General features: G+C 43.4%; 1 protein-coding gene across 1 annotated transcript; it reads right to left on the bottom strand.

Moving 5' to 3' along the window:
* Positions 1-236: 236 nt before the first annotated feature.
* LOC120548870 lies at positions 237-1,655 on the bottom strand. The gene has a single exon (XM_039785386.1). The coding sequence runs from the start codon at positions 1,653-1,655 to the stop codon at positions 237-239; it is 1,419 nt and encodes a 472-aa protein (XP_039641320.1).
* Positions 1,656-14,657: the final 13,002 nt, after the last annotated feature.

Raw genomic sequence — 14,657 nt, 5'->3', positions numbered from 1 at the left:
GGATTCTCGATGTTGGCTGGATAGGGTTTGACCTGTGCCAGAGACTTCTCTTCCCAGGAAGGCAACCTTCCTCCTGCAACACTGGACTTTTTCCTTCTTAACCTTATAACCTTTGGATGCAAGAAATGACAGGATGGTTCCTGTAGCTTGCAGGCAGAGCTCAGCGGAGGGTGCACCAAGGAGAATGTCATCCACATATTGGAGCAGGATGACGTCTTCTGGCAGAGAGAGTTGGGTTAGGTGCTCTCGAGACCGTCATTGAAAATGCCAGGAGAGTCTCTGTAGCCTTGGGGCATTCTGGTGTAGGTGTATTGGGTGCCACAGAAGGTGAAAGAAAATATGTGTTGAGAGTCATGGTGGAGTGGGATGCAGAAGAAGGCATTGGCCAGGTCAATGACAGTGAAAAAACTGTGCGAATGATGTATGTTCTGTAGAGCCAAGTATGGGTCTGGAACAGGCCGAACATCTGGCACCGTGGCTTGGTTGATGGGTCTGATGTCCTGCACCATTCTCCATCCTTTTCCAGGTCCTTTTGTCACAGGAAACAGAGGTGTGTTCCAGTCACTCCAGGTGGGGACTAGAACTCCAGAGTCCAAGAGCCCAGCGATAGTAGGAGAGATGCCCTCAGTTTGGTCTTGGAAGAGACTGTATTGTGGTTTCCAGATGACCTCACTGGGTTCTTTCAATGTGATAGGAATGGGCGAGGTATCTACCAGCCCCACATCATGCGGACCAGTTGTCCATAGGGCAACAGGAACAGTGGCCAGTAGTCTGTCTGTGTCAGGATTATCTGTCATCTCGCGGCCATGGTGTCTTGCTAGTTCTCTCCTTTCAGGATGAGTTGTTTCTGTGGTAGGGGTGGAAATACACCACATATCTTCTTCTTTAGCCTTCCATATCCGTGGCAACGAGGTTTCCTCCCACGTTAATGTCAGGGCTCTTTTGACCATTGGTCCCAATGATCTGGCTTCATAGGCGTATCCTATGGCTAGGGTGATATGTGGAGCCGAGTCAGTACCTAGTTGATACCACGGTTGGATGTGTTCAGTAAGGTCAACTGCAGCTGCAACTCCTTCTTTGCCAATGAACATGGAAGTGGTGGAGATGGTGGGAGTGAGGAGTGCCATGTTTGCCTCCCAATCGTCATCGTAGCAATCATCTGGAGTGATTGTGTAGTTGAGAGTGCAATGGAGGTCATCCAATGGTGCTTTGTATGGATGTAGTGTGGAGATCCATTTTCTCCATTGCATATACTGGTACTGTATAGCAGGTGTTTGTGGGAGAGTGCCATCTAGTCTGAGCCAATAGACTGTGGTGATAGGTTCCTCCGGTGGCAATGGGGCTGGGGCCATATGGAGAATTCTGCAGGCTGGAGTGAGAGGGGGAGGTGTGGAGGCGACATGCACACCCTCTTCATTGCAGTAGATAGTGATGCCAAGCTTGCAGAGGAGATCTCTTCCCAGTAAATTGACTGGACATTCTGGTGCATACAAGAACTGATGGGTGGTGCAATTAGTTCTCCAAGTGACAGGGACAGGCGTGGTATAGAATTGTTTCTGTGGCGTTCCCGAGACTCCAACCACCACAGTGCTGTCATATGATAGGGGAAGCTGAGTTGTGATACAGGAATATGTAGCCCCAGAGTCAGCCAACATCTTCCATTTACGGTGCATTCAACGAGTGGCTCTTTCAGGGGTGAATATGTGTCCAATTGGTTGGCTGAAGTCTCTGGGCCCCATCAGTATTGTTCTCCCATCCAAGCCTGAGTGGGCAGGTGGCTTTGGTTAGGCACCTGTGGAGTTTGTTGCTGTGTGGGTGTTCTGTACCCGCCTCTGGGAGCAAATTGTCCTATACCTCCTCTTCCTCCTATTGAATCACCTCTTTCCCTGGATCCATTGGGTGGTGAGTGACATTGAGAAGCCCAGTGTCCTGGTTTGCCACAAATGTAGCAGGAGGAGTCCCTCCTGGGGGGACCTCCTCTGGAAGAGGCCCTCCCCCGTGGATTAGGAATGTACACTGAGGCAGTGGAGGGGTCCTCGACTTCTCCCGCAGTCCACTCAAAGGATCGAGTCATGGCGTCTCCTACTGCCTGGCTAACTGCATCATGTACTTCGATCAACAGGTCTGAGAGGACTCCCATCTGGTTTACAGGTGCAGGGTCTTGTACTGCCATTTGTTTAACAGCCTTTTTCTTGGCATTAACTTCTTCAGTGGCTTTCGAGACCTGTAGCTTCAGAGCTCTTTTGGTCAATTGCTGCATCTCTTCATCATCTTTGGCTGTTTGTTCGCGATGTAGGTCGGCGTGATGGGAGATGTGGGCCAACCATTGTTCTTCTGGCAGGTGAGCTAGGCCAACGGTGAGTTTCAGTTGTTTTTGCACTGGCTCAGGCAGACCAGCTATGCATCTCTCTCTCCACAGCAGGATGGAGGCCTTGGAGCGGTCATATTTCTCTCCCCAAGCTGACCTCCATAGAGATTTAGCCCTGTTAAGATAATCGATGGGGTCTTCGCCTGGTTTCAGGGTTAGGCCTGTCATGGCTTCTGGGTTGGCCTTGGTGGGATATTTATCACGGAGCCCATCCCAGACAACTCATCTGTAGTTCCCGAAATTGTCTCCATCATGGTCATGTCTGGAGATGTGGAGGCTCTTGAGCAGGCGTTTGGCTTCATCACCACCCATGGCTCTGGTGAGGAGGGCTCTCATATCTCCTAGGGCCAGGGTTTGGCCCTGGCAAAGTTCTTCCAATTTTCGTATACATGGTCTAGCTCCCTGGGTGATAGGCGGGAGGTCATCCAGTAACCCCTCCAGATCTCTGTGTTTAAATGGCACATACACTCCAAAGTTGGTTGAGGGGTGTTCCATAATAGGGAAAGTTCCAGCCCCCCCTTTTTTGGGTCTGTCTCTAAGGTCATATACTCTTCTTGCTTCATCCATGACCTTCGCTTCTCCTTCAAACAAACCTTGCAGCTGCAGTTTCTGCATGCCTCCATCGTGTGGGGGACCCCTTTTGGTGAAGTGTTTTGTAATTCTGTGCTGCTGTTCATCTTCGTCAGTAGAGGATACGTCAGTTCATGATTCCTTCAAGCTAACCGCTGAGGTGTGGCTGCAGAAGGTGTTGTCAGAGTGTTGGGAGCCTTTATCTGAGGGGGCATACTCAAATCGATCAAAAGGAGGTGGTCTCACTTGCAGACCCCCTCTAGGAGTGCTCTGGGACTGAGGTTGGGGTAGGAGCTGAGGCGTTGATTGTGATGGTGGCAGTTGGAGTAATGCAGCGGATGGTCCTGGGGGTCCTTGGTCTGATGGTGACTGTGTCCCGACCATGGATGCCCCCTTGAGCTGGCTCATTTCTGCTCTGGTGTTTTGCATTTGATTTTCTAGTTTGTCAACTGTGTCAGTCAGGTCGGCTGTGCATTTCACCAGATTCGCCAGGTCGTTGTGTTGGGGGATGTCCAGATCCAGAACTCCTCCATTCACTTACAGTACACCTCTCTTTACTGGCACCACAGGAGCTTGAACCACTGTTACAGCCTCGTATGATGGAGGGGCTGTTGGTTGTGGCAGGGAAGGGTAAACGCTGGTAGTGGCTGTGGTTGGGTTATTATTAGTCTTTTCTGGTACTGCTTCAGTTGTGCCACCAGATGTTGCCAACTTATAATTTTTCCTTTTCAGTTACTCAGCAGTTCAGTCAGCCCCCTTGTGACATCTTTCTCTACAGCTTTCTTTTGTTTACGCCCCCATGCAGGTCCCCACTCCCTATTTCCTTTTTCTTTCCATTCTGTGTCTGCCACTCGTGCCTGACTCTGCTCTGATATTCAAAGTTCTCAATACACTCTCATCTCTCCCTATGTCTGCCAACAGTCCTTCCTTTTCCCACTTACAGAGTATCTTTTTTCAACCCATTGTTTCTGCTGCCCCCCGGTGCTTTCTTCCCCAGTTTCACCAACAGAAAAGCTTTCAGTTCTTCCATTTCAGCACTGTATGCACAATCTTTCACTTCTTTACGCTATGATACAGTCCCCAACAGCCCCCGAAACACACTATATATAAGAAACCGTATATTATTTTCAATGAACAATTGTCTCTGCTTTTCAAAGTGTCAATTTGACTCTGTAATGTCAGTCTGTCTCTTGTCCTGCTGTATGTTGCTCTCAAAATCTGAGTCTAGCTCTAAACTCACTTCGTCACCACTACTTGTTACTGTTTCACTCTTTTCCTAAAGTATTCTCCCCTGTCCGTTCGGACACTTCACACAATGAACCTTCACTAGTAATTGTTTTTACTTCAAGCTGTGCCTTATTAATTTTATCCTCTTCACAGTATACCTCAAAATCAAACAGCGCTCTGGTAATTTTATTCTCTTCACAATATACTTCAAAATCTGCCTCCGTATCAAAATGTAAAACGTTTTCTGTCATTGCATTGAATTCACCATTGGCTTTTTACAGTATCTACCAACCAACCGACTGCAATTGAATTCACAACCATTGGCTTTTTACAGTATCTACCAACCAACCGACTGCGATTCCTCTAATTAATTCAAATTAAACCAACTCTCCGATTTTTCTAACCAAGAGCTTTTTACAGTGAATTCACAACCATTGGCTTTTTACAGTATCTACCAACCAACCGACTGCGATTGAACTCACAACCATTGGCTTTTAACAGTATCTACCAACCAACCGACTGCGATTCCTCTAATTAATTCAAATTAAACCAACTATCCAATTTTTCTAACCAAGAGCTTTTTACGGTTTTATTTCATCCAATGTACTCAACTTTCCGACCAGTTGTAGATCAAAAGCTTTTTACGAGTCTCTTAATTAACCAATTTATAGGTCTTGTCAGACCATTGAACCTTCGAAGGTTTACCTCTTTGATTTTAGCTTTGCCCAACTCTCCGGTCTCAATGAACCAATAGCTTTTTACAGGCTAATTTAGATTTATTTTTTGTTGCCCAACTCCCCGATCACGGCGGACCAGGAGCTTTTTACAGGCTAATTTAGATTTATTTTTTTGTTGCCCAACTCCCCGATCACGGCGGACCAGGAGCTTTTTACAGGCTAATTTAGATTTATTTTTTTGTTGCCCAACTCCCCGATCACAGTGGACCAGGAGCTTTTTACAGACTTTCTTTTCACTCTGTTATCAGTTCTTATTTTTCAATTTCGTTTTACTGTTTAGTTTTCTTTTATACTCTTAAGATTTCATTAAATTTACCAACGGCACTCTTACGATTTTGGCCATTTCCGCATGTCGTACTTTAACGAACTCCTCCTAGAGATTTCATCCGATCAACTTCAACCTCAGTCTGTGCCATCTTAAGATGTTAAAGATGAAAAGTTGTTAAAAGAAAAACTTTTCGTCATAGGGCGTGTGCGGGCGAGCGGCCGCCCATTTGGTGCGCGGTTGCCGAAACAGCAAGTGGGTGTAACTCGAGTGTACGTTGTCCAACTGGCTCAAAACTTTTCAGGATTCATAAGAGTCCAACCTTTAGGACAAATAAAGGCCGATATTTACTTAAAGTCATAGTGCCCCCTAGTGGCAACAGGAAGTAGGCCTAAAAGTCAAGGTGCTATACTTTAACGAACTCCTCCTAGAGATTTCATCCGATGGACTTCAAACTTGGTCTGTACCATCCCAACACCTTAACGATGAAAAGTTATTGAAAGAAAGACTTTTCGTCAGACAGTGTGGGCGTGGCGGCCATTTTGAGTGTTTAGCGATGAACAAAGAAGTTGTTGTAACTTGAGTGTACGTTGTCGTATCTGCCCGAAATTTCTCACTATTGACAAGGGTCCAGGCCTGAGGACACCTACAGGCCAAAATTTACTTTTGGTGATAGCGCCCCCCGCTGGCAACAGGAAATGTGCCTTATATGACAAACATCATTCGATTTACATGAAACTTATGTGTGGTCTACATGTGATACTGAGCCAGCCCCTATAACATGACCACGCCCACTTACTCAGGCCACGCCCCCTTTCATAACATTTGAACCGTTTAAGATAGAGTCTTGTGTGAGGTGTCATTGAACTCAGCAGAGACTGCCTTATTCATTGGTGATGGTTTGGCCCACCCCCTATGCTTAAGCCACGCCCCCTTTCATAACATTTGAACGGTTTAAGGTATACCCTTGTGTGAGGTATCATTGAACTCAGCAGAGACTGCCTTCTTCATTAGTGATGGTTTGGCCTGCCCCCTATGTTCAAGCCACGCCCCCTTTCATAACTGGTGACTCGTTTAAGGTAGAGTGTTATGTGAGGTATCAACGAACTCAGCAGAGACTTCCTTATTCATTGGTCTTGGTTTGGCACGCCCCCTAAGCCTAAGCCACGCCCCCTTTCATAACTTTTGACCCATTTAAGTTAGAGTCTTATGTGAGGTATCATTGAACTCAGCACAGAGTTCCTTTTTAATTGGTGATGGATTGACCCGCCCCCTACGCTTTTGCCACGCCCCTTTTCACAGCAAATGAACCATATGACGTTGAGTCTTGTGTGAGGTATCGTTGAACTCGGCAGGGAGTTCCCTTTTCATTGTTGACGATTTGCAGCGTCTGAGTGACGCGCGAATGCACGGTTGCAAGGAGCGGCATCCGCCGGTAACCCCGATGCGCGCAGAGGCGCGAGGGCCCGTCCATCGCTGCTTGCAGCTTTAATTTTCTTTGCAATTATGTATTGTTTTCAAAAATGGGAACTGCTGTAGATGAGAGAAGTGTATGCGTGTTGTGCACACGCTACATTATGGCCAAGCATTCGTCCCTAAAATAGCATCTGAATAACGCGCTACTGACTTTAGACTAGCGCCACTGACTTTAGACCAGGTTTTTCCTGGTCAGTGGCGGAATGGTTTTCTGAAACTGCAAAATAGGACCACGTAACGTTTGCGCCGGAACACGCCTCCTCTTTTCGCTGAACCGCCCCCTGGAGCGCAAATACATTCCCTAATTTACCGACGTGCGTCCGTGGAGGAAAAAGCCCGCTCTGCGTCGGGTGCAAAATAGGAATGATACATGCGTCGGTGTACAAAGACAATTGCGCTGAGTGCAAGATAGGGCCCATTAACTTCATTGCTGCACTCTTGTTGCTTTCTGACCACCGTCATACAGTGCTGCTTTCTGCACGTACAACAGTATCCTTTTCTCATTTTGCATGACTAAGCTGTCACAGTGCTCTTCCACTAAACACACAATACTATTCAACTATAATTTGTATCCTCATACAGCACAGCCAGCTTGACTGATTATTTTTATTTCTTACATTACCCATATCTTCTGCCAGAGCATAAGAGCTCATACTTGGCATGGAGAATAAAGATAGATCAGACCATATTCTTTGTGCTTGCCTGGAGAGACTGGTTTCTATTCCTCTCCACAACCTTCATGACAGTCATATTAATATGCTCTGTAATGCTGCCTTGTATAACATAAACCCTCAGATTCACCGTGTGAGTCTGCTCTAAATGATAACACATACTTTGAACACAGGCCTTCCAGCCAAAGGTGTTGTTCATATGAACACCAAGGTGCCTATAGGAGCAGAGCCGATTGATTGGTTCATCATTTATGACCTCTGATACCCTCTGACCCATGTCACGACCAAGTCCTCATTTTGTGAAATGGTTGAATGAGATCTGTGAGTTGTGTCTGTGTGCAGTATATAGGCTGAGGTAGAAGTGTGTCAAAAATGCCAAAACACACGTTGTATATGTACACATACCCATACAAAGCTATACCCATACCCATACAAAGCTATATACATGCAGAAAAACCTCGGCAACAATCTGATTATCTTTTTAATTTCCTGAAGATGCTTCCTAAACTAGTCCCTTCTAAATTTTGAAATGGTAGTCTCAGTAAAGGCTACAAAGGTTAGGATGGCTACAAGCTGTAACCATGGTGATTGGTATGAGGATCTTCTTCTGAATATAATAATTAATATGTTACGCCTACCATAAATTGATATATTATTTAAAACAACTAATAATGTAGTGTGATTTTAAATCAAACTAAGTCCCACACATAAATATGCTCATGTTTTTTTTCCCTTTAGTCTTTGCTATTAATATTCATCGACTGCAAAATTAGAAAATTGTGTTTTTAAATAACTATGCATGGAAAATAAAATAAAAAATGCTTCTCTTTGTATATAGTTTATTGTTTTTCACAACAGTACACGTCAAAACAAATACAAATTAGTCAAACAAGCCATTAGGCTGTATTTCTATGCACTCAACTACTATATACTATCCGATTGGTCAGAATGACGTCACGCGTGACGTTTAGCCTCTTCTGGGTCCGAGCGCTCCGCACGTCCAGATTCAATAACAATGGCGGAACCTGTAAATTTATTTACGATCACGTCCTTCTTTAGTGAGGTACCCTTGGCGGTCAAAAAGGGTTTAAACTCCTTTAACTCCAACAGAGTTAGGTGGCATGATTAAGGGTGGAGTCCAGGCATCAATGAAAAAGAAGGTTTACGAGGTTGAGGTGAGTTAGCTGTAAGCTAGCTAGCTAGTTGACATAAGGTGATATTCCATGTTCTGGATGAGGCATTTCAAAAGAAAAAAATGTACAGGACTGCTATAACTGTGGATGTAACTAAACGAAGATTAAAAAGTAAATATGTGACAGCCAGGTTTCAGAGGGTTTAGGGAACTTAGGCTAGTCAATTTAGGCTAGTTACAGAAGTATTGTTATGATAAACAGCGCTGACAGCAATGTGTTTTAGAAGTGTTAGGGTGAGGGTTAAATTATTTTCAATACAGGTGCACGTTGAAGGCCAGGCTGTCAGGTACAGCACATGCGAGTGCCCAATCGGCAGAGACAAGTGCCATCTTATGGCAGCTTTGTTGATTTGGGTTGAGAAAAATGTGTCCCGCACTGACGTGGAATGTGTGTGGAAGAAGGCCAACGCTCTGAAGGGGGACAAAATTGCAGCCAAGAGAGTGTCTGAGATGACACCATCCACAACACGAGGTTTGTAATAAGTTTGTTGATGTTGCGTGGTTTGAATTATTTTCTTAACTACATATTGTGGTTTAAAGCTATTGCTAATAAGATTAATCATATTTAAGTTAACATACACTCGCGGTGTGTTGTATTGCAGCTGAAAAATCATGATCATAAGCTTTATCACCATATTGAAATATAGTTGCAAGACAGTGAGGCTGAGATGTACACAGTGATTTTTTTTTGTTTTAAAAGCTTAGATTGTGTGCTATAAATAAATGATGATCATAATAAAAGGCTACTAAATTGAGATGAATACCATTACTCATTTTATCATTATAACCAGTTTTATACCATTATTTCAGCTGGCATGAAAAGACCTGTCATCCAGGAGGACAAAGAATGGGCTCAGGCATCCTTGTTAACTTTGGCGTTTTACAGGGATGGGATGGATTTTGAGTCCAGAGACGCCTCAGGTAAGATTTTTTACTTTTGTACTTTCATGTTCCCTAAGAATTAGCAGAAACATCACAATTACACTACATTAAATCAATGACAATTCAGCTAGGGCTTTGTCATCCAACACATAATAATTTTGTACAATGTTATGTCAAAATTTGAACCAGGGGTTTCAAACTGTGGAATATAGTTAAAAACTAACAATACATAATTTAGGCTCATAAAAAAGTGTATGTATGTAAACCATTGCTTTCATTTCAAATGTATTTTGTATACACTTTGTGGCTAAGTATGTGGACACCTCACTGACTTCACAACTTGTGCCTAACTTTAAATCTAGACTCTCCCAATCAAGATGTTTGATGGGCTGGTGACCAGCCCAGGTTTTGTCCAAGCTGAGGACAAGGCACTATATGTGCTGTCAATGCTTGGTCTCAGTGATCAGGAGAAGCAGCAGATTGAGGAAGCAACTGTTGGCCAGGCTAAGAACGCATTATGGTAAGAAAGCTTATTAATAAAAACTATACTCTGGTGGTTCTGAGAGTCTAACAGGCTGAACCTTAAACGCATGCAAACAGACAACACAAGCTTAACTAAGTTAGCCCTGATGACATTCTGCTGTTAGTTACTCTAAACCTGGATTTTCACCAACTGTGTAATGACTGCAGATCAGCTCCAAAGTGTCTGCTAATGGCTGTAAATTTGCTCAAAATGTAGAAGTGTGCTGGAGAATGTCAGATTGTTTTTACATGAAAATGTAATGCCAGTTGTTGAGCAAAATTGGTCTCTCTCATGGTTGGTTTCTTTTAACAGGTTTGCATATCGCAAGAAAAGGATAACAGCAAGTAACTTTGGTTTGGTCTTGGCAGCAGTCAAGTGGAAGTCTTACCCGCTTTCCTTATTCAAAACCTTGCTTGGCCAGTACAACCTCAAAGAAGGATCTAAAGTAAGTTGTAGTTAATAAGTGAATATTTAAAATGAAGGCATCTGTGTCTAATAATACACTTATTAAGACTAAGGGGTATTTGTCCCCTCCCCCCAAGGCATGTGATTGAGGAATCCTGCATGAGCCAAGGGCAAAGCAGGAATACACTGAGTGCACTGGTGTTGTTATACAAGAGAGGGGACTGTTCCTATCTGATAGCGGCCTGCTTGGTGGATCTCCTGATGGGACGGTGTTTGGAAACTGCGTGATTGAAGTCAAGTGTCCGTGGTCAGCCAGAACCAAGACTATCCTGCAGGCAGCGGAGAGTAGGGACTTTTTCATGGAGTTCGATGAAGTGGTGGGTTCCCTGACACTAAAACAAAATCACAACTACTGGCATCAGATCCAGGGAAACCTGCACCAGACCAGAGCTAACAGCTGTCACCTGCTTGTGTGGACTCCTCTTGACCTTGTCATTCTGCCAGTGCTCAAAGATCCTACATGGGCTGTGAACATTGACACTCTGGAAATATTTTATAAAGATTGTTTCCTACCTTACATTCTCTCACAGTTTTAAGAAAATAAATGAAACTTTGCCATTTCACACAAGCCAGGTATTTTATTTATTATACATATTTATTATTATATCACATCTATATTATATCACAAATATTACATATTTATCATATTTATTATTATAGTTTGTAAGCCCTTCATGCTATACAGAACTTGTAAAACATGCAACTAACACTTCCTAATTCTACCCTAACCCTATTTACATTTAGTCATTTTTAACCCTATAGTAAGTACATGTAGTGTGTAATCAAATATGCAAGCAAATATGCAGAAATTCATGCATGTACAATACAGTTAACTCATCCAATTTCACGGAGAATGGGTGTTTGTAAATTTGTAAGACACACACACACTTTAACTATCTTGTTTTATTTACTTCCTCCTGCGTAAACTGTCCATTGACGAGGAAAGCCGGGATGTTCAGGGAAACGCCTTCTGGCAAAATGTCCCGAATTGTGAAACCCTTGTCTCTCCATAACCATATCACCAGGATGTAAATGTTGGAGAAGTCCACAGTCAGCTGTTATTGCCTTGTCTGAGGCACTCCCACTGTACAGGTCACTGGCAAAGGTAATAACTCCATTAGGCGCAACACCAATTAAAGCCTTAAGTGTGGTTCATCCTTTGTACTGGCTGTACAAATGGCACTGTGCATCAAGCCTCTCATCAAGATTCTCTGTGGGAATCAGAGGTGGGAAACTCGGGCTGGATTTTGCTAACCGAGTTTCCCAGTTGGTGACAACTGACGTTTGATGGAGGCCACTTTGGTTCACTGAACATATTTCAATGACAATAAACTGTTTATTGTAGACAAATGCCTCTGCCAAGAAACATGCACAGACATAACATGTTTAAATGTATTCATAAATAGGCCCAAAAAAAAAACACATCATCCGTGTCCTTTCCTGTTCGTTGTCCTGCAGATAACACACACAAACACCTGGCGATGTGCTGTTTGGATGCTCGTATAAGAAAACAGCAGAAAATCTTTTGTTATTGTGGCCTCCATGTTTTCACACACCTGATGCTCTAGGCTACGGCCAACCGTTGGTGGCAGTCATGCAAAAAGTTGTTAAGCCAAACGCCAATGTAACAGAAGAAGAAGAACATGCATCCCGACCATTTGAACGCTGCCAGTCGGAAAAACAACGTAACCACGGGGGCGGTCCCTGTTATTCCGAGGAGGCATGAAGCGCCATGTGTTAGAGACGGCAACCTCTGTGCAGTCGAGGACGATCTTACAGTTAGGGAAGGGCTGGAAGCAGTCTGGCAGCGTTTTGCAGTAGTTTGATTCTTGGCTGTGGATGGGATGTTGTTCTCAAGCAAACCAACATACCAAACGTCATACAGGGCACTAATGATGGTGGTGAAGATGTTGGTTACTGTGGCCGTGCTACAATTAAACCTTGATGCAAGGTCTACGTGGCCGCAATTTAGTCCAAGCTTCATTAAGGTCAGGAGCAATTGATCAATTAGGGGCATCATTTGGACAGTCCAATCAGAATGATATTTTAGCTCGAACACTGCATGAAAAGTGGGATTTTCGTCAGTATGAGGCACTGTAGATTGTCGTGGAACTTCAGGTTTATGGCTGTACACGGCAATTTACAGGCAACAGCAAAAACTGTCGGAAATTGACGTGGGCCTTGCTTTGCAGTTGTCCCCCCATGACCCCCCCCCTCCCTCGAATTCTAGGGAAGGCTTTAACATGTAAATGAAAATGCTGTGAGCTATACAAATGCAAATCAGGGTAGCAGCAGGGGGAATTTTAGCCCAGGTGACATTTTTCTAAAAGGTATTAACTTCATTTTAAGAAAATCTCTTAAAATAGATCTTTTTATTACGTTAATAGATACCGATCTAACCTCGCCTCATAACGAGGCCGTGACCTATATTTGCTCAGAGCTGTCTGCAAGTCCAGATTTACATGACGCTGATAATGACGCCATTGTGTGTAAGAATTTTTTTGTTTTTCATCTTTCTTTGTTTAATTTCACTGTGACTTGACAGCACGCAGGAGCTTCAGCTAGAAACAACCAAATGTGGCATTGCATGCAGAAGCTGTGAAGAGTTCAGCTCGGAGTCGGTTAAGAAGAACAGAGGGTAAGATTAGATCCGTTTTTGGTCAATCTGAATATTTTTCAGGTGCATTCATAGATGTGTTGTGTCCATAAGCAGTGCATTGCGCAGTACTGATTGTCTTTATTAATTTTACAGCTGCTGGAAGCGAGACAGAGTGTGCTGGCCGCGGGTGAGGTGGACATTTGTTAGTGTGCCACCCGATGATCTGAAATACAGGACAACGCACCACAGACGTCTGGAAAATGGACCGAATTCAGACAGAATGCTGCTGGTTACCAACAGCTCCGAGGCGGCTGCGGGTTAGGGGTTGACGGTGCTGCTTCTCGTGAGCGTGGGATATTTGTTGCGTGTGCTGTGTGTCTCCTATGCCTTGTACATAGTTTCTTTTCTGATTGAGTTTGTGTTTTGTGTCAATAAAGCTCTATCTTTGAATAAACAGCACGTTCCTGGCAAATCATTTGACAATGAATCATAACAATGACATGAATATACAACATAGCATATATGAAATAAATATATAATACATACATATATATATATATATAATTTTATTATTATTATTATAATTATAATAATAATGGCACAGGGTGACCAATTGAGAATGAGGAGATATCGTCACGGCACAGCGCCCCGCCCCAGAGATCCCCCTTCCGCCATTTTGAGCTGCTCATGTTCATTGTTTGTGTTAGTTACAGAAGTCTTCGTTGCAATTCTGTTTTTCTAGATTCTAGATAATTCACTATTTTAGACTGCCTGGAACACACTGCTGTGTAAAAAACTACTTCAGTTCCACACACGATTTTCGTGGAAAGCGTAGGAACCATGTGTTACAGTTTTTTCGTATCCCTACATGGAAAAAGCACAAAGGAGAGCCTTTGTCTGATGTGACAATGAGACGTCGGATTTCTTGAGTGACTGCAATTAGAAAAAAAGGACATTACTTTTGACCGCATCTCCCAGTTGACGAGTGTGTTCTCTAAATTTTCATTTGGGTAAGTTATCTTAAAATCTCTTTAAATGTGTTTGTGTTGTCGGCTCTTAAAGCCACGAAGTGCACCTAACGTTGTTGCCTAGCCTGCTAGCTAGCTAACTACAGTGCTAAGCATAAGTGAATACACCCATGCTAATCATTTAACATTAGCCTGTTAGCTGGGTCGCTGTCTTTTGTGACATTTGTGCTTGTAAAGTTTAATATCCGGTGGCATTTTCATCTCTTTTTATAAGCAGTTACTGTATATGCGTAACGTTAGCAGAGATTTAGAAACGTGTGTGTTTATCAGTTGTAGCTGCAGGATGGGTAAAGCTGCTCCTGTTAACTTCACTAATGTAAGAAATAAAAATAATCAGTCAGTTGAATAGTATTGTGTGTTTAGTGTGTTTAGTGGAAGAGCACTGTGACAGCTTAGTCATGCAAAATGAGAAAAGGATACTGTTGTACGTGCAGAAAGCAGCACTGTATGACGGTGGTCAGAAAGCAACAAGAGTGCAGCAACAAAGTTAATATCAGTTTGATATCAGTTTGACCATGAAAGTAAGTTACTTCTCAATCTGTGACGGACAACAGTGGCGCATTGTTCTTTCTGACCATCAGCATAGTTAAAGTCTGCCTAACCTACGTATTAGCATTCATAACGATAAACATTTATTTGCAAATATTTTTCTTG

Source organism: Perca fluviatilis, chromosome 20 (genome assembly GCF_010015445.1).
Source record: "Perca fluviatilis chromosome 20, GENO_Pfluv_1.0, whole genome shotgun sequence".
In the NCBI taxonomy this organism is placed as follows: domain Eukaryota; kingdom Metazoa; phylum Chordata; class Actinopteri; order Perciformes; family Percidae; genus Perca; species Perca fluviatilis.
Note: the sequence above shows the minus strand (reverse complement) of the source record. Positions and strands in the feature narration are given on the sequence as shown.